This window comes from Mycetomoellerius zeteki, unplaced genomic scaffold (genome assembly GCF_001594055.1).
Source record: "Mycetomoellerius zeteki isolate Tzet28-1 unplaced genomic scaffold, Tzet1.0 scaffold172, whole genome shotgun sequence".
Lineage (NCBI taxonomy): Eukaryota > Metazoa > Arthropoda > Insecta > Hymenoptera > Formicidae > Mycetomoellerius > Mycetomoellerius zeteki.
Window position 1 is genome coordinate 567,897 of NW_017256675.1, and position 23,827 is coordinate 591,723.

At 34.7% G+C, this 23,827-nt stretch overlaps 1 protein-coding gene across 5 annotated transcripts in view; it reads left to right on the plus strand.

Annotated features, from left to right (window-relative positions):
* lilli (AF4/FMR2 family member lilliputian) overlaps window positions 1-23,827 on the plus strand; it is a 323,624-nt gene that overhangs the window by 225,212 nt on the left and 74,585 nt on the right. For all 5 annotated transcript variants that reach the window (XM_018445975.1, XM_018445974.1, XM_018445972.1 and 2 more), the window contains exons 7-8: window positions 6,176-6,271; window positions 11,154-11,190. In XM_018445975.1, the coding sequence (XP_018301477.1) occupies window positions 6,176-6,271; window positions 11,154-11,190 (133 nt within the window). The remainder of the gene's footprint in view (window positions 1-6,175; window positions 6,272-11,153; window positions 11,191-23,827) is intronic.

The window sequence follows — 23,827 nt, forward strand, 5'->3', positions numbered from 1 at the left end:
GGCCGTCGCCTGATGGCGTTAACCGCGATGTCGCAAACCGTCCCTCCTGAGTTGGCTCCTTGCGCTACAGTCACCCGGACGATGCACAACTGAAAAAACTCAAAAATATCAAATTTTGTTTCCCCCCACCACGTTTTTAACCATTTCCGTCGTCCCTTCTGCCATTCCGGACCTTTTATGAACGTTTCGCATAGATTTTGAGTAGCACAACTCGGTACAACTCGCAGAATTCAATTATCTTGTATCGTTCGCGAGATACAGGGGTTTTCAGTTTCACGTTTCTAAAAATTCCTAAGGCCAGCATGGAATTTTTTTTTGGAAAACGGTTCATGTTATTGAGTTGCGGTTTGCGGCACAACGTGGCACAAACGTAGCACAACACAGCACAATAAAAAAAAATTCAAAATTCGAAAAGTGCGGGGCCAACTTCACACACGTCCATTATCGAGGTAACGGTCGTTGAGACGAGTGTATCTCACGCAATTGATCTATTCCAAGCAGTATAAATGTACTCCACTTTTCGTATAAACTTCAGAGAGAATCGACATCAGATCGAGTAATTTTCAAGTAACGAAGAGATGTTCCGGCCGTTTAAAATAGTATGTATCTATTTCTCATGGGATTTGTGCGTTCGAAGTAGTGTTGCCAACCATCCGGTTTTCGACCGGACAGTCCGGTTTTAGAAACTTTTGTCCGGTTGTCCGGTCACAATAGTAAAAAGTCCGGTCAGCGTTTGAAAGATAATAATAATTAGTCAATAAAATACATTTTCAGTGATCAAAGAAATCGTACTGATTAAACCATGAAACGGGGATTTTTTATCTTTAAGTGTGGCAGCATTGTCTCTCGTATCTTCTCAATAGAGAATTCGGGGAAGTCCCCACCAATGATGCTAGATGACACTGATGGCAGGTGTTTGTGTTTACTGTTTGCGTCAAGTTATTGTAATATTATTAATTCATATTATTATAATAGAACGTAAAAAGTATAGGTATTTATTTGATCAGTTTTATTCAATTATTTGTCGATATTTCTTGTACGTTTATACTTTGAAAGTGCATTTTTCAGAACTATGAGTAAACGTAATGATTATGAAAATAACCTTGCAATAAAGTCAAAAAGGTTTTGCAAATTTCAAAAGGAATGGCTGAATCAACCTGAATATGAGCAGTGGCTAGCTAAGAACATCGATGAGAATGACGATGGAATGACGGCATATTGTAAACTTTGTCACGTTACAATATCTGTGAAGTATGATGGAGTCAAAATACTGCGGAAACATGCGAGATCAATTAAGCATACTCAGCTTGACAAAAATAAGCAACAAAATGATACAATTTTTAAGTTCTACCCAACAGTAAATACTTCAGAAGAAAATAAGGTTATTGCTGCAGAATTAATTTTAACCTATCATGGTGTTAAACATGGGCATAGTTATTTGTCACAAGACCGTAATAATAAACTTATTAAACAAATTTGTTCGGATTCTAAAATTGGACCTAAAATACACTGTGGTAGAACTAAAGCGGAGGCGCTTGTCGAAAATGTTCTAGCGCCATATGCGTTAGAATTAGTACTGAGCGAAATAGTTTGCAGTCCAATATCGGTTGCAACTGATGCATCAAACAAAGGCAACCAAAAAATGTATCCTGTTGTAGTGAGATATTTTTCAAAAGAGTATGATGTAAAAACTGCAATTTTAAACTTTTATGAGGATAGTAACGAATCATCTACCGCAATAGCTAACAAAATTATGGAATGTTTGAAAAATAAAGGATTGGAAGCTAATAAGGTTGTGGCATACGGAGCAGATAATGCGTCTGTTAACTTCGGCAAGCACAAGTCTGTTTTTCAGAACCTCAAAAAAGGATTAAATAATGAAAACATGATTCCTGGACATTGCAATGCACACATTATCCACAATACTGCGAAACATGCTTTGAAGCTCTTAAATTATGATGTAGAAACTTTTGTAATGAGAGTATTTAGTGAATTTTCTTCAAGTGCGAAAAATGTTTCTACTTTGCACGATTTTTTTGATTTTCTGAATTCTGATTATATTGAACTTTTACGATATACTCCGACAAGATTTTTGACATTATTTCCAGTTATTGATCGCGTGTTGTCATCATGGTCAGCTCTGAAATTATACTTTCTCGAGAAAGGGGAAAACGATTGCTCAAAGATTATATGGTCATTTTTTGGAAAAAATGATGTCGGCAATTTACCTGAAGTATATGTATATTTTGTTCATAATTTGATGAGTTTTCTTTCGACAAATCTGAAACATCTAGAAAGTGAATATATCCTTGTTACGGACGTTTTTGACGTATTTGATAAACTGAGAATGGAAGTAAAAGCTCGAATAGAAAAAAACTTTTTTGGATTTAAAGCAACTCAAATGCTAAGAAACCTTCCTATAAATGAACAGCTTAGCTTTAAGGAAGATGCACTTTCTGCTTATAAACGAATTTTAAATTATTTAGAGAAGTGGTTTGACTATAGTGAGAATTCCATTTACTATATGTGTAAACCATTTAATTTAGCAAAAGAAATTGAACTGGAAGAAGCTGTTCGTGTAGCTAAGAAACTTGGTATTGATTTTGATGGAGACGATTTATTTTCTGAACTGGTCACTTTAAATAAAATAAGGCAAACTTTATGTTCTGAGCAGCAAAGTATTTCAACTGCGCCACTGAATAACGTATGTAGCATATGGATGAATTATTTCCGGTCTTCGGATTCTCCAAATTTACTAAAAATCGTTCAACATATATTTATAATTCCACCAAACAATGCTTATGTTGAATATTCAGTAAAATGAAGTACATTTGGAACGATAGAAGAAATCGTTTAAAAACAGAAATGATTAAGGCGGAATTATTCATTCATTTTAATATATCATTATCTTGTGCTGAATTTTCGGAATTTATCAATCAAGTAAATGATAAAAATGAGTCACTAATTTCATGCGCTAAGTCCGAAAAAAAATACAATTTTAAGAATGTTAAAATTTAATTTTTATAAAAATAAATAAATAGGATATTTATATATGTACATTCATACGTTTCTCCCATTTAATTATACCCCCCCCCCCTCCCTCGCCAGGAAAACATCTCTAATTTTACAGATGTCCGGTCGGTGGCCGAAGGAAAGTTGGCAACACTAGTTCGAAGTACATCCCACGTACGATACTGAATCTTGATTAGTTCGAATAGTTCTTTTGTATTCTTTGAATCTTTAACTTTACGAATCTAATCTATTGCGTGATGTATAATCTATAAAGCGCTGTTTTTTCATTTTTTTTGTTGAAATTTCATTAATTTGCGAAATGTTGCGAGTATCGTGGATGGAAAATAAAGTATTGGGCTTTCGTATTATGAGAACTATGGAAAATAAAAGATTTCTCGCGGATTAAATTTTAACTCAAAATCGTGATACGAAATTTAGTGTTATTAATAAAGTATATATTAAAATTTAAAAGTTATGACAAATCGCTGCATTGATAGGAAAGTGATACAAATAAAAAATTTTCATTAGGGTTGCAATGTTCAAATTTGAAAAACTCATATGACATAATTTTAAAGAATACATATAATTTTGAAATTATAACACGGAAAGAAAGTGTAATTATGCGTATTTATTATCCTAATTAAGATGTTCAGAATTAAAACAATGTTTTACTGAAACGCTAATTTTGAAATGTGTTACTTTTCTATCAACGCTTTGATATATTTTCGATATCTTCATCACCAGAATTTGGCTTGAAATTTTACAAGGATCATCGTTTCGTTCAACGAGGTAAGTCGAGTATTGATCTGGAAATCGTGAATGCGTGTATATTTCTGTAATAAATTCATTCGTCTCAACTCTCTTCTTTTTAAACCAGTCTTTTCGGCTTTTAGGCCTTTATTTTCTGCGAATGTGGGTGTCGAGTGTGCCACAGATCACATGTAAGACTGTAAGTACTTCGCTACGAGAGCTTTTGTCTCGTCGGCTCTTTGTTTTCAGTCGACGGGTGTCTCCTCGGCGGGTCAATGAATCGGGTTGCGCGCCGCGACGACGCCCGCCCGTGGAAATGCATTTCGTTCGATGCTTCGGGAATGTGGCGCATTGTTCGACAGTTTGCGACTTCGTGCCGACGTCGTGTCGGTCGGTCCCGCTATCGCACATCCGTGTGCGTGCGTGCGTGCGTGCGTGCGTGCGTGCGTGCGTGTGTGTGTGTGTGTGTGTACGTGCGTGTGTGTGTGTGTGCGCGTGTGCGTGCGTGCGTGCGTGCGTTACATTAAATTGTCTCTGAAAATGTTCGATCTTTTTCAACTCTTATTTTATATCCCAATTTTATTTTCTAGGTATCTAGAAGTGTAGAGAGGAATAATTTTGGTTTCAAAAAACAAGTTAAATTCTTTTAATTTATTAATAATATATAATTTATTTTTATATATAATTTGAGAAAGTAGCGTAGAAGATTGAAGATATTGAAGAATTATTAATGTTTATCTATTTAATTAATATTCAATTAATATATTATTTATTATATTAATATTCAATTACTTTGTAACTATTTTACATAGAAATTTGTTTTTAATTTAAAACATCATTTATTTTTATGCGTTTTTATTTTATTATTAAGCATTTTGTTATAATCAAACTGAGTAACTAAAATTCTACTTTTAAAAAGATTTAATCGAAATTAAATGGAGGGTGAAATTTATCGCCACTACTTGCAGTTTAACTTTAGATTTCTAAGGTCCAGTTCCATCATTGTAATTAATTTTAATCTCGGTTTAATTTATTATTTATCTTTTTGTAATTCTTAGAAAAGGATAAAGAATAAACTGTACCGAAATTAAAGTTAATTTTACGTTGGTGGAATCGGGCCTAAAGCGGCGTTTAGATTTTAAGATGTAAAATTTAAGCTTAAGCCTTAAACCATAAGAAATTGACCACACTGAGAGAAAACGAAATAGTTCCAGCAACTATAAATTTGGCAACTTTTGCAATTGAAGTACCTGTAACTAGTTTTACAAAGTAATAGAAACTAAAGTAGTGTGCTGAATATTATAAAAATATAGTCACGCATACACAAATTTGTAACTATATATTATAAAGCTTCAATAAGAACAATAAGTAAGTTAAGTGAACTAAGAAAATATAGTAATATTAACCACATTTATAAATTGATTATATGGTTAATGTACTATATTTTCTTAGTTCTTTCTTAGTTTTTTCTCTGAGTGCAATCATAATCAATTATTTTTCTCACATTTGACTGTAATTGGTCAATTTTTTGCGGCTTGAGGCTTAAGTTTAAGCTTTACGCTTTAAAATCTCATTGTAGACGCCGCTTAAGAATACTACCTACTCCTGCAGGGCGTGTATGCGTGCTTCAAGGATTATTTGCGTGTGGATGTTCACACTCGCGTGGAATTTATCCTGCGAGGTTCTGCTCGTGGACGTGTTGTCGAATTGCGACCGCTTTTTTTTTTCATGCCTTGAGTGGTACGCGAAGAAATGAATTCGTCGTCTCCTCTCGTGTGTCTAGCATAAGTTACATCAAGATTATTCCTCAATATTTACATATTGATTAGTATCTCATATACGCAGGCAACGTAATTTTATCACATATTTGAGTAGTTTAACTGTAGAGAGAGAGAGAGAGAGAGATGCGTAGTCTGTTCTTTAAGTAAGTAGGTGGGCGTGCTCGTAACATCACCAAATAATTTTATTTTTGTAAATATATTTTTTAATTTTTTATATTTATACAGTTAAATTTACATTATTTTACCTTTATGAGGTAGAAAAATATAAAAATAATGAATTTTAAGACTTTTCTAGGCAATATTTTTTAGTTTTATTTTTCAGAGCAAGGTTTTTAAGATAACTATACGTGCTGTGATTATCTACTTACTTAAAACTATGTTTGTACGACAAAATAAATAGCGAGAGGATAATTTTTCTTAATTTAGATCAAATATTGTTGAAAGATATACACGTTACAAATTTAATAAAAACCAAGAAAGAAAATGATTCGGAAATGTTAAAAAAGAGTAAACGTAAAATTTCAAAAATCTCCGTATACATTCTAGGATTAACACGCTGATTCGTTAACCTACAGTTCGTTAATTCATTCTTTAATCATTTTTCTCTGACCATTCTTTTTTTGTCATTTCAGGAGATGACCGTGCCACTCACACCACTAACGGCAATCGCGCAGACACCGCGGAAGGAGCAGGAGTCCAAGTTCACCTTCAACCCTCATCTGGCGAAGGTAAGAATCGATCGATCTACCCACTTATCGTAACTAGCTTGTATATCTCGTTGATTAAAATGGCAAACGGGGAATCGAAAGTAATCACTACTCTGCTTGAAAAAAAAGCGCTTTGACATTCGTAATTGCTTTAAAGGGAATTCCTTAATCCTTCTGCTACCAGCTGCGTGCTATTTCATAAAGAAGAAAATTTCTTGCTTGTGCGAAAGAGATTTTTTTCTATTACGATTACGACGTTGCTTGCGATTTTTACTTGAATAATATAATAAAACGAAGGATACAAAATGAAAGAAAAATATTTTCAAAAGATAGAAATTTTTTATTGTAGTAAAACGTTCGCTTTTTGCACGGCATAGAAAGAGTTGGAGCTTATCGATCATGATATTAGAATTCAGTTAAAGCAGAGAACTGTATGATGTATACGCAGTGTCCTGAATTTAAATATCAAAATTTTGGAAGCGTTGTAAATCGATAAACTAAGAAAATAAAAAATCTTTTAGATATATGTTCATTTTTGCTTCGTTCTAGAGAAAAAGGACAAAACGTAATTTTTATTTTTGTTTTTAATTTATTTACTCATTCATTTACACTTATTTATTTACATTTTTTTTCTTAATAATCGATTCTCTACACTCTCGGAGTTTTGACATTTAAATTCGGGACACCCTGTATATTACGGTAACATTTCAATCAGAATAGCGTGAACGTGAACTTCGTTGTCGAAAGCGTGCATATTTTTGGGAAAAGCGAAACAGACGAGTACAAAATACTGAGATTGATTTCGCGCTTGTCTCTCTCGCGAGCGTGATAACTCACAAACGTGATATCGATCTCGCCAACATTTCGAATCGTTCGTGCCACTTGGCACGATGTCAAGCGTCGCTCTGCGTGTTGGTGTGTGTACATATGCGTGTAATTCCGCGCGTGGCTTGTGTATATATGTAAAGACAGCGGGTTTTGTCGTGGATGAGGTAAGGTGAGAAAGAGAGGCATCGTGTAATGTCTTATTTGAAAGAATTAGCATTTTTCGAGTTACGGTGGCTCGAACGCTAATCTCGTGCTAAATTACAACGATAACGCAGAGATTCGCGATAATTGTATGCGGCGCACGTAGTAAAATCCACACGTGCACACGGACATGCATTATTAGCTCTGCGAATGATTATTGCCAAAGAGATTTTCGTGTTACATTTAATCTAAAAATAGTCACCCAATTTTTTTTTATGTAAACGATTACTTACAATAAAAAAACATTTTATATTCGTGTTAGAAACGATCCACTCAAGTCTTTGTTAAAATTTTGTGTTGAATTTTTAACATAACATAGTATTAATTTAACATAGTGTTATTTGAATATTTTATTTTAAATTGATATTCAATATTTCTTAATGTTAAAATAACACGATTTATGAGCAAGTAAACAAGCAACATGAATATCATCTTTTTGTAAAACGTAAATTTTATAAGATAAATGAATAAAATGTGTTAATTGAACATATTATATATGTTAAATTTATAATATGTTGAAACATGTTAATTTAACATGTTGTAAATATTAATTTTAATGAAGAAATATAATTGCTTACAAATTGTGCCAGTGTTATGTTTTTATGTTAATTTTTTTCATAATATTTATGTTACTTTCTGACATATTCATCTTGTGTTAAATTAACATTAAAAGAGTGGACTGCTTAGTACATGTGAAATGTGTTAAATTTAACGCAATTTTTTCACTGTGCTTGAAGAGTTTTTATACCCCAATTAAAAAGAAGTCACTTTATTAATTATATTTAGGGTGTTTTTATACTTCAATTAAAAGTTATCATTTTAATTATATGAGGTATTGTATATTAATAATTGTTCTATAATTAATTAATATTTGAGATTATCATGTATACAGATTTACTTGATACTTTTTTTTTTAAATAAGAAGTACAAAAAATAGATATGAATTTCTGATCAGTAAAAAAATATCCTACCATATGTAGGATACAATTACTTCATTTTCTTATTGTTGAGATGTAAAAATCACCCTAGATAATTGTTCTCGGATTAATTATATGTTTTCGCACTTAGAATATATATCTTAAATTTCTAAAGACATGGTCGAGCTATTTTCTAATTGAAATTATTGGCGTTGATGTTTGCGGAGATGTTTAGCTGATCGTCTAATCGAGCGTTTAATTGATCGGAATTCGCGCTCGGTTACTATTGTTGAGGCATCGTTTTGACGGGTGGAACATTTGATACCTGCGGACGAATAATTCTGGAGCAATAATGTCGACCGGGTGGGAAATGTCTCGGATCGCATTAATTCGAGCTAGGTCCCGTGCTACTTGGCAATGTATCAAGCGTTTGCTGCTCTCAAAAGCTACAGCGCGACCATAATGCGCCGACGGCGACGAGAGGAGAAACGGGGTTGTTGGAACAGAGCAGGGTCGACTGACGCCTGGTGAAAGAGAGAGGAGGATCGCAAGAGTGCCAGTTTAATTCGGGGTATGTTCTTCTTGAAGCGGCGTCTCTTTTGCGGTGACACTCATCTGACGTAAAAACCCCGTCGCTTGACCGTGCGCTCCGGGAAAAATGGTGTTACTTTGTAAATAAAACTGCGGACGAAACTAATCTGCCCGTCCACTCTTTTCAGCCACGTTCTTGCCGCTTGATAAAAATCTTATCGCGATAACGTTGATAAATAAAGTGGATCCTTTACCTTCTCGATATTAAAATGTAATCTACATTTTGTGTGCTATCATCTAGAAGATTTACGAGACACAGTTGAATTTATTTTTAGCGAACGAAAAAGTGTCGAAATTTTGTCAGTAAAATAGTTTTTATTTATTTTATTGTAAAATACAGAAAATGAATGCAGCACACAACATTAAATTATTAGATCAGATTAAATTTTATTCGATGTTATAAAATTTTTAGTACATTTAAGATAAGAGTCAAAATCATAATAACATAATTAAGAACCATGAAATAATTAAAAAAACAAGTGATAAATTATATAAACTTCACTATAAATGTTGTACAACAAATAAATTTTCGAAAAACCGAATATATTAAGAATTATAGTTTTATATCTAGTTCAATTGAATATTGAAGAACATAGTTCAAGATATAAATGAAAAAAAAAGGAAACAAAAGAAAACGGAGGAAAGAGAAAAGAATTAAAGAACCCATGATTTACTGTCGAAAGTAATGATTGTATTAAAATTATTAATAGGTAAATTTGGATTCTTTAATTTACACCTTATTTATCAGTTGATCGGATTTCTGAAAGTTTTTACGAAACTTTCATCGCTTTTACACGTCGTTTATCACAACCGCCACAACCGATTTATAATGTCTGGTAGGACTTTGCATGATATTTGCAGACCGACACGCTGCAGGAGACTGCATTGCGTATTATAAATTTGTTTCCCCTCTTCCCCGTGTCCCGCCGACGAGACTGCGGAAGGTTTGGCGAAGAGTTGGGGAAAAAAGTGCGCGATAAAAGAGGAGGGATAGGAGACAGGGGCGATGAGAGAGACCGGGCGAAATCGGCCTCGTAAAAGTGGATTAATTCGGACCGCCGTATATATATGTATACATATGTATACAGTATATACATGCCCTCTTGAGGATTCCTTTTTGCGTGCGCGAGTAAATTGTAATAACGGCCGAATGCAAAATCGCTGCTGGCGTTTTCTCCGCTCAAACGTCGCGAGAATTACTCGCGGACTTACCGGGAATGAAATAGCGCGGGTGCGTTCGCGAAATTGCGCGGCGCCCGGTGGAATCCGGCCGGTGTGGTCGACTTCGCGCTCTCGCAGATGAAAGGAATCGTTATGCGGTATAATACCGGCTTTTTGTAGACGGTATAATTACCGTTTAGCAGGTAACTCAAGCAAGTGCGTGCGTTTTGTGGTGTTCGCGCTGGGTGTGAGAAATATGGAAATTTATGCTCGATCTCTCTAATACCATTTCACACATCGCGTAAAACTGAAGAAAAAAATTACTAAATCTTAATACATATTTCTTTGAATAGTAAATGCTTACTGTAAATAAATATTTATTCAGTAAAGAATGATAGTTAAATCAAATTAAGTTTTTGTAAAAAGTATTATAGTTTTTTATATATTAATGATTTTCAAATAAATATATGTTTACATTTAGTAAATATTTACTTAGGATTATTTGCAATTTAAATTTAGTGGCAATTGCTACTTAATTAGAGTAGCAATCGATAATTTGTTGTATAATAGCGTTGTCGTTAATCTGCTTTTTTTTACGGTATTTATTTGCGATAGACACTTGGTTGGCGCGGTTACAAGTTGATTATTCCGCGTCAAGTTTCGCGGGAGAACCGCCGAGACTGAGATGTTATTTCATTCGCGATTACAAGAATGCACGTAAAGGGCCGGCCAAACCGCGCGATAAATTTCTATTATGCCGGGAGAAGGGTCCTCGGGTATCAAGGGAGACGCGGGGACGCGTTGTAAATTACTCGATGCGGAAACGAGAAGCGAGGAGACAAAGTACACTCTCGCGGTTCCCTTTACAAATTTTCCCAGATCCGTTTAATTTCCCCGCTGTTGTTTTCACGAACTTTCCTCCTTCGTTCCCTTTTGCAACGTTAAATCCTTACCCCGACGTTATTTGACAAACTATGTGTAAACTATGCCCGAGTTATTTGCCGTATGCCATTTTGTAGAAGCGAATATAATTCTCGGTAGGTATGTGCACGAGACGTCTCGTTTAACGTCCTAATGGTAAATTAAATTCTGCAAAAAGGGATGGTCCACACGTGATCGACTTGATCTCTTCCGGCAGAATGCAATATGATCATAAAAGCTGATTGTCCTGAGTAAACACTGAGTCTTGAATTTTTCTTTTGCAGTTGACGGAAGTCGCCCCGCCAGAGCCTGCAAAGTCTCGTGAGTATACTTAAAGCTTTCTTTAGCTTTTATAGCTTCTACACTGAAAGAAAAGTTTTTGGTATTTACGACTAATTATATGGTACCAAAATTCTGGTTATTATTGTTAAAATATTAGTAATGGTAATATTATATTTATAGTTCCATTAAAATATATATAATTGGCACACAGAGAAGATGACTAGAAATTATCGTTAAATTATGGTAATTGCAACTTTTATGTGATAATAATAATTATATTTATAATTATTTTCGATGTCAACTATATATATATATTTTATAAAACTGTAAATCAGGGCTGTCTAATTTGAGTTCCGGAGCTAAAACGCAAATCTATCGACGCAGAAAAATTCAATGTGGGTAAGATTTCGGGGACTGTAAAATGTTGATATACATCTAAGTGACGCATATCAACACTTTATAGTTTCTAAAATCTTACTTACATTGAATCTTTTTAGTCGATGGCTTTTTAATCGATGGCTTTGCGTTTTGGCTCCGAAGCTCAAATTGGACAGGCCTGCTGTAAATATATCTAATTATTATTACTAATATTATAGTAATATACTACAGTAATAGTACTATAATAAATTATAGTTCCATGCAATTATTCACAAACATACCAAAAATTTTTTGTCAGTGTATAGGGTAACTCCGGTATATACGCCGCACCTATCAAAAACTTAATTTATTAAGTATTATTTACTATGTTTATAGTAAACGAACTATATCAGTAAAAACTTTGTACTGTCTACTACTATGAAAAAAATATTAGAAATCCGAAATATTTATTTTTCATATTAAAAAATAAACTTTTTGAAACCTTGTATTTTTGCCGCATATCTCATAGGGGTGGGATATATGGCTACTCATAGGGGGAAAGGGGGTATGTACGGCTTATGAAAAATTTACAAATAATGCTTAATAACACGAACATGCTTTACTATTCCACTACACGTATGTATCACGAAATAACCACTAAGTATTTTACACGTCCTACATTAATCATTTTATGTAGATTATAACTTATGATGGCATTACTTATTACAGCGACAAATCGATTCAACTCACAATAAATTCATTAATATTAACAATAAGAAGCTAAAATTAAAATCAAGTGGGGAAAATTACCCCCACTCCTTCTATTTTTTCTGACTTCTGCGGCGTAAATCCCAGCGCGGCTCCGTATTTGCCGGAGTTACCCTACTGAGAGAACAAAAATGATTGCACTTACATAATTTAACTATAATTTCTAATCATTTTCAATGTCAACTGTATATTTTTTGTAAAACTATACATATGTTATTGTTATTACTAACGTTACAGCAGTAATAACTACAAAAATGGAGTTTCCAACTATAATTATTTTACCGTGTAATTAAAATCATAAATACCAAACACTTTTCTCTCAGTATATAAACTTCTATATGTCGTTGAATATAGTGAGAGCGTTACGTGTGCACGCACGTCGCCGACAAGTTTTCCTCGATTGTAATTCCTTCGAGATTACACCGAAAAAAAAGTAAATAATCTCTTTTGCGCATTACTCAAGCGACATTTGCATTTCCGCGTAATTGGTACGCGCAGTTTCTCGCGCTCGTTTACTTTTATACGAAATCACTTATTATGTATGGGAATATTTAATGATTATTATATCATGTTTTTATAAAAAATTGGACACGCGACATGATACTCGTCATGTCATGCTGCTGCATTTTCACAAAGTTGAAGTTTTATTAACGTCAGCGCTGAACGCGCCGCTGTCAACTTTCGAGCCAGTGTACTGGCGTTTACCGCAATTTTTCGCGATAAAACACACGTTGTGTCAGAGTACAGAATATAGGATCACCGACGGACATAATTTCCGGAAACTGTCCGCTACATTCGCCGACGATTAAAACGCGACGCTGCGTATATTGCTCGAAACGATATTTTAAAGTCATGCGTGCAGTCGAATGGATATTAATCGGTGCGTCTATAATTCGCGCGTGCAGTATCGATATGGAATTCACGGGTCGATGCGACAGTTTTATGTATGTATTTGCCCGTTTAACATGTTTTCATTAAAAAAAAAAAGAAAAAACAAGAGAAAAAGGATCGGGAGGAACATTTTCGCTGCGACGAAGCGTGCGTCGAACATAAAACCTGTGGATTCTGCGTAAAATCCCCTGATCGTCGATTTCGCGGGCACATTTCATGAATCAGCCATTCGACCTCTGGCATTCGTTCATTTAGCCGTTTAAGCGCGTGAAATACGCGTTATTTATTCGCTCGTGTGATCCTCGTGCGACTCATTATTTATCGTGATTACGCAGGCCGTTTCGCGCGATACGAGTCGTTCTCCAGTTTAATCTCGTTATCAGTTTCTTGTAACATTTTTATTATTGAGGCTTATTTCTATCAACGTTAACATTAATTTCGGTTCAATTTATTCTCTTTATCTTTTTCTATTTCTTGGAACCAGACAAAGATGAAGAATAAGTTAAACCGATATTAATCTATATTGAGAAATGAACATGAATCTAAATTTTTAATTCAAATAGATTATAGGTACATTTTTTAGAATAAGTATAATTTTATTACTCTCTCTAAATATCTTGGAGTAAAATCTTATTCAAAAAGATTTAAAATACCAATTGCCACTATTGAAAAAGAGTGAAAAATTTGCACTCTTGAATAAGAGTGGCAGATATTTGCTCTTTTGGAGTGAAATTTTATACTTTTGAAATGAGATTCACTTTTGCAGTGAGATTCATTCTACAAAAAAAGTAAAATTTCTTTCCTTTGGACTCCAAAGTCTGGAGTGAATCTTACTCCAAAAAAAAAAGAGTGAAAATCTGTTATTCTTATTCAAGAATGCAAATTTTTCACTCTTTTTCAATATTGGAAGTATTTTAACTCTTTTAACTCTTTTGGAATGAGATGTCACTCCAAACAATTTAGAAAGTACAAATAGAATTAGATAAAAGAATTAGGGTGTAATTTTTAATATTTAATTAAAACAAAGATTAATATTCAGTGAACAGAATACTCAAATATTCGTTGTGATGTATTATAAGAAATAATTTTTCGCATAAACGATTTGAAATCACGAACGGCAGAATTTTACGGAAATACTTTGCGTTTGTTGTGTGCGATAAAAGTGCAATCATGGCGGCTTGAAAGCGTAATATTCGCATTGGAGGCATTTAAATATTTGACATCTCCTCGCGGGGCACCGCAGCGCACCGGAAGCTTTTCAGAGTGCATTTATATACGTTAAATTCAACCTTCTTCTCGATGTTACAGGAACCCAAGAGGTACTATTAAAAGTAAATTAACACTCTCTGCTAATATCCGCATCAATATTAATGTTAACGTCATAATTTACTAACATGTTGTTTCGTTAAATGAACAGCCTGTTTATGCAGGAATTAATTACAGGCCCCATCGAGCTGCATTCATTACAATAAATAATAAATAGTAAAACAGACTTGATCGACGAAATTAATTTGTGCGCGAAATTGATTTTCGCGTTGAGCGGGTAATTTTCGAGGGAAACGAAATTTTCGAAAAGATTCACGTTAACTTCGTTGAACGAGCACGTAGATCACGAGAAAGATCTGTGCATTCGTCGATATTCCGGCATTTCTAAACGAACGTGAAAGGCAGAAAGGGTTACTGTTTCATGAATTAACCATTTCTCCCCCTCCCCATCATCGTTTCCTGTCCAGTGCTCGAATGTCAGTGGCCACTTTACAACGACTATTATTGGAGTTACAACCGCCCCTCGTCAACGATTCGGAGTCGGGTGGGACGAATTTGCTTCTCGTTGTGTAAATTTGAACTAGTCTCCCCGATAAGCTTATTTCGCGCTCTTTACATGATTGTATTGTGCGAAAATCGCGTAACTCATTGAAGCTGTTCAAGGAAGCGGCAAGCTAGTTTGAAAAAAAAAGGGATACTTCGATACGAATATTTTTTATTTTTTTTTTTATTAAATTCTGTCTTTTTTTTATAAATAGGAATAGATATTTAAATTATAGGCAGCGTATGAATAATAATTTTAAATATTGATTATAATGATAGTCAAAATTATAGCAATAACAATAAAATATTTTCATATTTATAAAAATATATCAAATATAATTAACTAGATATATATTAGCGCAGATGTATTTTGTATACAATCATTATTATAGTAAAGAGATTAATGGCTGCGCAAATTTTACAGAATCAATTGATAAAAATCATTGCTTTTGAATAATATGAATAGTAAGCTACTTGTAAAAGCTTAGAAAATTGAATTTTTCACAAATATAACGATGTTATAATTATTTCGTATTATGCATACGCAGTTGCAGTGTTTTATACGCAATTGCATTAAGTGAATCTCTCGGTTCTCCGTAAATGATTTAGTCGGTGAGAGCTGAAAATTGTCGAGGGACATAGATCTTCTGGAAAGAGACAGGATTATCCGAACGCCCACGTTCCTTCTTTCTTCAGAATTTCGCGGAAGAGAACGCGGTTACGACTTATCAATTTATTTCTTCCTGGAATCACGAAGGTCGACAGTTTCCCCGTTAACGAGGTCCGGTATATCTTCCGCGAAATGCAACAAGATCTTTCGCTGAAGAATTCATTCGAACGAATTTCTCTTCGGGAGAAATCGGAAAATATCATACATTCTGAAAATTCGAGTCAGTGCGAGATTTACGTGGCAGAAATATTGGAAGTATATTTGTATTATTACATTCACTCCTCGTTGTGTCATCATTATCGAGATATAACGAGAAAGGGAGAATTTCGATATAGAACATAGTTTTGTACAAGTTTCGCGGAAATGGGGAACACTGGAAAAGAGTCGCGTTGTATTGATTAGAATTCTGGCTGAAAATAGACAAATTAGAATTTTCTGGTTGAATCTACTATAATTCTAGTTGAGGTAAACCAAAATTCTGATATTGATATGATTAGAATCTTCTAGTTAGTCATTTTCAACTAGAAATTCTCACAAGGAAACCCATAGAAGTGCCCTTTCTGCTTTTGATGTCCTGTAGCTTTGAATATATTGTTTTTCAGGCAAAATTAAGAGACACTTATTTTTTTACAGACTCAATTTTTAAGGGATGCAACTTTTAAAAGGGATCCCTTTGAAAAAAATCGGTTTTTTTTTTCTTTCGAAATTAATATCGTCGAAACTGTAATAGACAGAAAAGAATGTTCTGAATAAAAGTTGAAGGATTTGAAAAGTATTTTAATAATAATTAAGAAAATTTTTTTGTTTAAATAAAAAAATTTTTATTTACTTAAAAAATTAAAGAAAAAGATTTTATATAAATAATTCGTCGGTAATCAGGAAATTCCGTGGTATTTCTTGTCAGTAAAAATTGTCAATTTTTTGTCTATAAAGTCCGTCTGAATTTCGGTTGAATTCTCGTATTTGAACTTGTTAATGCAGTGAGTTTCGACTGAGTTTGTACGTCGATGCTCCATTGAGCAAATTAATGAGGACCGCGCGACATTATTGAGCTACGCAGGCGCGCACGTGTGACATCATCGGCTGCACGTAATACTAAACCGTTGTAATATCGTGATCTGCGAGCTCACCCGATGAACACTATTAACGTAATGCAGATTGCGCAACATTATATCGAAAACCGCTTACGATTTTATTATGTGCAAAATAGACTTTAATTTTCAATCGACAGGTTCTTTGATCAATTTGTGATTTTTGCCCACAGCGTTCTCTCGTATTTTATCTATTATAATCTAGATGTTGATTTAAATTTAATTTGAGTCTAACTAGAAAGAATCCTTTCGACCGCTTCATTTATTATCTAGAGTAGTCTAAATTTAGAGTTTGTTCAGAGTTTATTTTTACTTCAGCCAGAGTTTCTCCCAGTCGTTTTATTATCAACTAGTTCCGTTTACATCTAGAAACTAGTTCACCGCGGAAACTCACGATGAGAAATTCCCAAAGGGCTGTAGTTTCTATTCAAGCACTTCGTGGAAAAAATCCCGATGTTCCTTAATAAATAAGGATGCCGTCAGGTGAAGGACTAATTCTGTGAAGCGTATCGTTTCTTGATTAGCGCACGAGAAGCAAAGGTCGAGTCGAGTCGAGGTCGTGTTGAGCTGATTAAGAGAGGAAGAAAACATATTAAACACCGGAATCCCGACACGTGCGATACCCACGCCCATAATGTTCTCGTCTACCTGCGCACGCGTGCCCACGCGAGTTAAACCCATATCCACCATCGTCACGTCGTGTTAATGAGCGAAGGTACGATCGCGTGACCGACGACCTTTGACGAATCTAGGGTAGACGCCGCAGGGGTAAATGAGGGATGAACGACTGTGCCGAATCGTTCATCCCTTATTTACCCCAACGATCAAACTCAACAATCGGTGGTAATCGTCACGCGTAAAGTTTTTCTTTTCTATAGAGAGTTCTCGTGATTTCTTATGTCGAGGACTAATTTAGCTAATCAAGTTTGAGGATCTGAAATATTTACGAACTGAATGCACATTGTTCTAAATCCAGAAAAGTTAAAATTGAACATATTTGTACCTAGATTTTTTTAAATAAAAGAATACTGATTATAATAAATATTTTGTTTTGTATATACATATATATATATAAAACAAAAGTATTATATGTATATTGTCTATCATTAGTCTATTACAAGTTTACTATTATTACGATATATATATATATATATATAAGATGGAATTAAAATAAAATTACCAAGCATGTGCCAAATTTCTTTCTTTTCTAAGAATTCATGATTTTCGAACTTACATATAAATTTTAAATTCTCTGATTGTTAGAATTAGATTTATTAAAAGTGCAATAATAACCTAATTCTTTGAGTTAAATAACATATATTATTTGTAATTTTCATGTATCAAAATGTAAGTTAATACACGCACGCACGCACGCACGCACGCACACATTTCTGGATTGCTTAGTTAAGAAGTACAATGTTCACATTAACGTATAAACTTAAATACCATTTGAATTACATTTAATACATTTTTAATTTTTTGAATTAAGTTGTTTAACTTGATTGTTTTAAATTAACGACATACCGAGCAGTGATGACTACTGAGAAAAATTTCTAGTTGAGAATAAACGGAGATTTTGATTACGTCAATCAAAATTCTTGTTATCCCAATTAGAATTATAATAGATTCAATAAGAAAATTTTTTCATTTTCAACCAAAACTTCAATTAATGCAACCAGAATCTTTTTCCAGTGTGGAAATGATTAAAAATTACTAGTTGAATCTAATTTGGCATAATGAATTTAACAGTATGGAAGGTTGGGTTTTTCTTTTATTTTAGATTCCTAGATCCTTATGGTGGGCAAGGCAATATAAAAAGTTTTAATTTATGGATTTTTTGGGAAATTTGGAACGATTCGAAATGGAAATACGTTGGAAGCGATATCGATACGCGCGAATCATAAATGTGTCTTATAAAACGGCATTTCGGCGAACGTCTGGAGAATGGATTGCGCTTTCTCGAGGTATACGCGTGAAACGGGATTACGATGAATTACTACGTGCTTCACGGAGTCGTCGTGGAATTCAGGAACGGACGTCGATCAATGTCGGTTGGTTCGGTACCGTTCGTGAGCGACCTAGTGAGAAGCTTCGGTTTCCGGTTTCCAGAAACTTATGCATGACGTAACAGACCACATCCTCGATCTTCATGAACCATATATGTACCTTTTCATGTATGTTTCCTTCACAAAGATCATCTTCCCTCACTTGTTTCTGTCGCCTTTCCTTTCCTCCCAACATTATTCTTTCCCTTTCTGTCATATATTGTAGTTTCGTTTCTTCTTTTTTCGCAACTCTCGCTGTCTCTTCACTGAAAGAGCAATTTTGCTGAAGAATCTAAAAATTTAGTTGGATACAGATCTAAAAAATAATTTTGCTGGACCATTAAAACAATTAGGTACAATGACAAAATTGATTGCTAGAATATCAAAATATTTTACAGCATTGCTGCAAAATTATTTGAATGGTCCAACAAAATTATTTTCTGATCTGTATCTAGTCAAATTTTTAGATTCTTCAGCAAAATTTCTCTTTTAGTTTTCGCACATCTCTTTCGTCATCCGCGAGACTCTTTCGCTCTTCGCGATTTCGTCTTCCTCTTCGCGACTCTTTCTCGCTTTCTAGTCTACTACGTCACCATCACCCTCCGCTCTCCTGGCTCGTTCTGCCTCATCCTCTCGCTTCCGCCGTCCGCGATACGTCGAGTAGGATGAGCAAGGGCGACGAGATGAGGAGGTTGGTTGGTTTCCATGGAGACCAACCAGCTTGCACTGGCATCTCCCGGTTGAACCGCCGCCGTCTATCGCACCGCGCTTTCGCTCGCCTCGCGAAGCGACGAGGACGACACGGCGGTAACCGGTGAAACCGAACTGTACGCGCGAAATCCGGTTTTTCCGAATTCCATCGGGTGTCGTCATTGAAGAGAGTACAGTGTCTTCGTCTATTTTCGAGCTTCAGTTATTCTCTCCCACCCTGCTGTAGGAAGGAGCGCTTTTGTGGACAAGGATTGATTAAGGGATCGGTGAAAATGTTTTGGATAGATATATTGAGAGACACGCGGATATAGGAAAATGTATGTATAAAATTTCTGCTATTTCCGTCCATTCTCGTTGGCGTACGTCTCGAATTTATCATCGCTTCTCACTAGAATGTATAGTTATGAGGCTATTATTCAGTTGCGATATGAAATTATCATCACTCGAATGTGGATAATGTAAGGTCCACTTTAGACAATCTATTAAATTGCGATTCTATTTGTAATATTACACTGAAAAAAGATTCTGGTAGCATTAATTGGAATTCTAATTGAAAACGACAAAGCAGAATTTTCTGATTGAATCTATTAAATTCTAGTTGAGATAACTAGAATTCTGATTGATATAATCAGAATCTTCTGGTTCATTTTTAATCAGAAATTTTTCTCTGTGTATGCGTTCTGTGATGTACGAAAAACATTTGGAAGATTGGAAACATCTACATAAAAACAGAATATACCTATTTATGTATCGTGATTATAAATAATTCTATTTTGAATTGAATTCTGTCACGCGGATTTATAGATTATCTAAGGTGAGAATATATCATTTAACTGTCAAGTGATAAGATAAGAATGCTATTTCGACATTTACAGTCTATTTACTGCTTTATACTCTCTTGTACAAAGAGAGTTATTACTAATTCTTTACAATCACATGTGGTAAGTTTACTATAGTACTCTGCGACAATTTTTTAAATGAAGCAGTTCCAAGCGATATGTTCAGTATTTTCATAAGCTTTCTCCCGAATAACTTAAATTATCGCCTCAGTTTACATACGGATTTTGGTGAAATATCTAAATTTAGATAAGTACAGATCTGAAATAATTTTGTTGGACCATCAAAATAATTGTGTACACTGAGAATCCCATTTGATTGAATCAACTAATCTCTTGTTTGGTAAACAAACCCTTGGTTAACACAATAAAATAATTTAGTTGGAGCAAAAAATGTGGTTATTGTAACATTTTACTTGTTTCTAATAACACAAGAGATTAACTAAATTGGATTCTCAGTGTAGGAAACTGAAGCATGATGAACAATGCTGCACAAAGTTGTTACGTTGTAGCTAGAGTGTTCTATATAATTATTTTGATGGTTCAACAAAATTATTTTGGATCTGTATCTAGTTAAATTTTTAGATACGCCAGCAAAACGTTCTTTCCGAGTAATATTAAAATAAGGATGAAGTGTTTATTTATCGATTAGTTTAGGCGGCAAAGAGTTACGCGCACTTGCACTTTAGCCGCTGTCGTTTATTTCGTTTCAAGGACGGAGCCAGCCTGGTTTGCTCTTTATAGACTCGTCCGCCGGATAATCGTAATAATTATCTAACGGACGAGAGAGATGCGTTGCGTCGCGTCACTTCGCGACGGCCACCGCGACACAGGGAATTTCAGGCTTGCGGCAGTAACTCCGCCACCACCGTCACCACCATCGCGGTGCAATTCCCGTGACATTAATTATTGAAATCGCCGTCGGCGTCCCATCCAACCATCTCGACTCCCTTTCCTCGTCTCGCTCGTTGCAATCGCCTCGGCCGCGATCTCGAACTTCTCTCGAGCGTTTCCGTCGCCTCTTCCACCGTGCTGCTCCGGCTTATCCTCCGCTAACCGACAACCTCTCTCAGTTACCCCTTCCTCAGTCTCGTTTTCTAGTTCGGAGGAAGTCCCTTGGGTTAACTTCGCCGAGGAACAGCCTAGAGACTACGCTCACTTAATATTCAATCGCCCCAGACTTCTCTCGCTCTTGTAAAGCTAAGACGCGCGCAGACCAGCCTACGTGAATTGGAACGTTCGTGCCCGGGAGGATGGAAAGTGTCCAACAGATTTTATTTGTAATGAGATAGAATGTGTCGTATCTTTTTATTACGGTATGTCTCTCATCTTACGCTGTAATCATCGAGCGTGCTCGCTCGAATGATAGAAGACCGGACGAGAGTAAGAAGTTTCGATAGGATTCGCATTTTCCTTCTTGCGCGATCTTCATCTTCCACTTTTTACTTTTGCTGCTGCCCAGCCGTTTCACGAGTGGCTTTAATTCATTACGTGACAAGCTAATATCATCTATCAACCGTGGCGACTTTGAAATATCGTTAGACGGTCGGCCCCATGCGAGGGAAGAATCTACTGCACAGTTTCATGATTAGACGTCTTGAAAGTGCAGGTATCTCCGATCTCGCGTAGCTCGTTATCGTTTAGTTTAAACTGGTCTTAACGTCGCGAATCGTTGTTTTCTTTTTCCGCTGCGCTTTGCCATGAAAATTTCGCGGCGAGCCAGAGAAACGAACCGCGACTGCGAGATGAGACAGTATTTCACGTATGTGTTTTAAATCAATATTTTGGATAGCTCACAGTGACGCGATTCGAATTTCCGGGTAGAAAAACGTTGATTGGCCAACGGGGGAAAATGCGGCAGAAAATATACGGTGGGAGCCACACGTGTATTCTTTGTCGGACCGGATCTGCGACGGGAAATGATACCACTCGCGCGCTGGTTGTCAAAATCGCTGCTTCGAAATTAGATTTCGATATAGTTTGCGACAGAATTCAAGATGAAATGAGTTTATGGATGACGTTTCGCGTTCGAGATGGCTGTTAAAGAAACAAGTGGATGAAAGAGATGTGTCACATTATTGCAAAGTTGAATTATCTCTGTGAATGAATCATTAGTCTCCATTATAAATCTCATCTATATAAATTTTAATTTATATGTATAATTATATATATCATTAATCTAACAGTAATGTAGTGTTTGATAGAGTTATGATTAAATTAATGATTCTTATCATATCGGTCTAACATGATTATTCATTGAACTTCAAAACTCATATCAGCATAATATACATTATGATCTTGACGCATTAATTTCAATCAAATATACTTCCTCTATGAATCCAAATTAGGATATTAAAAATTTTATGAAAGAGTAAATTAAATCTCGAACGTTGACGATGATTATTAAAATGGTCAGACAGATGCGTCTATTGGACACTTGACGCGATATACAGGTCATTATAATCTATAATTTTAATCTCGCAAAGCCTTTTGTAACGAGGCGGAGAGATAAGAAAATGTTACGGAATATGGGTCAGTCTGTCGAGACCACAGATATTATTTATTTAAGTAGATTGCTGATCAGAGACGATATCAAATGTACTACATGCGATCAGGGAACATTGTAATATAATTTGATTATCTCAAAGCGGAATGCTACTCGCAAATTGATAACATTTAATCGGATTTTCTCACCTTGAAGGGTATAACTTCGACAGATTGTCTTGATCCGATTATTTTTATTTCGATGAGAAAGTGATGACGAGTCAATAACGTATTATTGTTATAGTTAGGTCCAGTTTTTTCTTTTCTGGTTAACTTGTAGTTAGACTTAATATGATAATATAAAAATTAATGATAATGTAAAAATTGTATTTTTCTTACTATAATCACTAAACTGATGGTTTTGTAATAAGTAATTTATAAAAATTGTCACTATAAAGTCATCAGTTTAGTTATTAATTATAGTTAGAAAAATACAATTTTTTTATATTATCATTAAGTTAAGTGAGTATAAGTCTAAACCATAAATTAATTGATAAAGAAAAACCGGACTTTAGACAATACGTTTTGCATTTTTCATAAAATTTTTATAAAATTTAATTTAATATTAAATTAAATTAAATTGATTAATTATATTTAATTGAATTGACCTTAACACTCCTTTTAATTTTTTAATTCTGAGAAAGAATAACGTAGTTTCTACGTGGTGAATGTATATTTTTTCTGAAATCGATTGTCAATTGCGATTATTATTTAAAATATACGATTGATTTATTTATTATTCTTATATTATGGTATTTATTATTCTTATATTATATCGGGGAAGTTCTCACATTAATGGAGTTCTCGAGTTTCATACGTTCGCGTATAATATTTTATTTGACGCTTTGCTCGCGTGTTTTTAGATAATCTTAGGGGCCCGGTCAGCGTGTCGCGCTGCGGCGAACGATCGCAATCTAACCATGTGAAGGCTATTTAATATTACACGTGGAAACT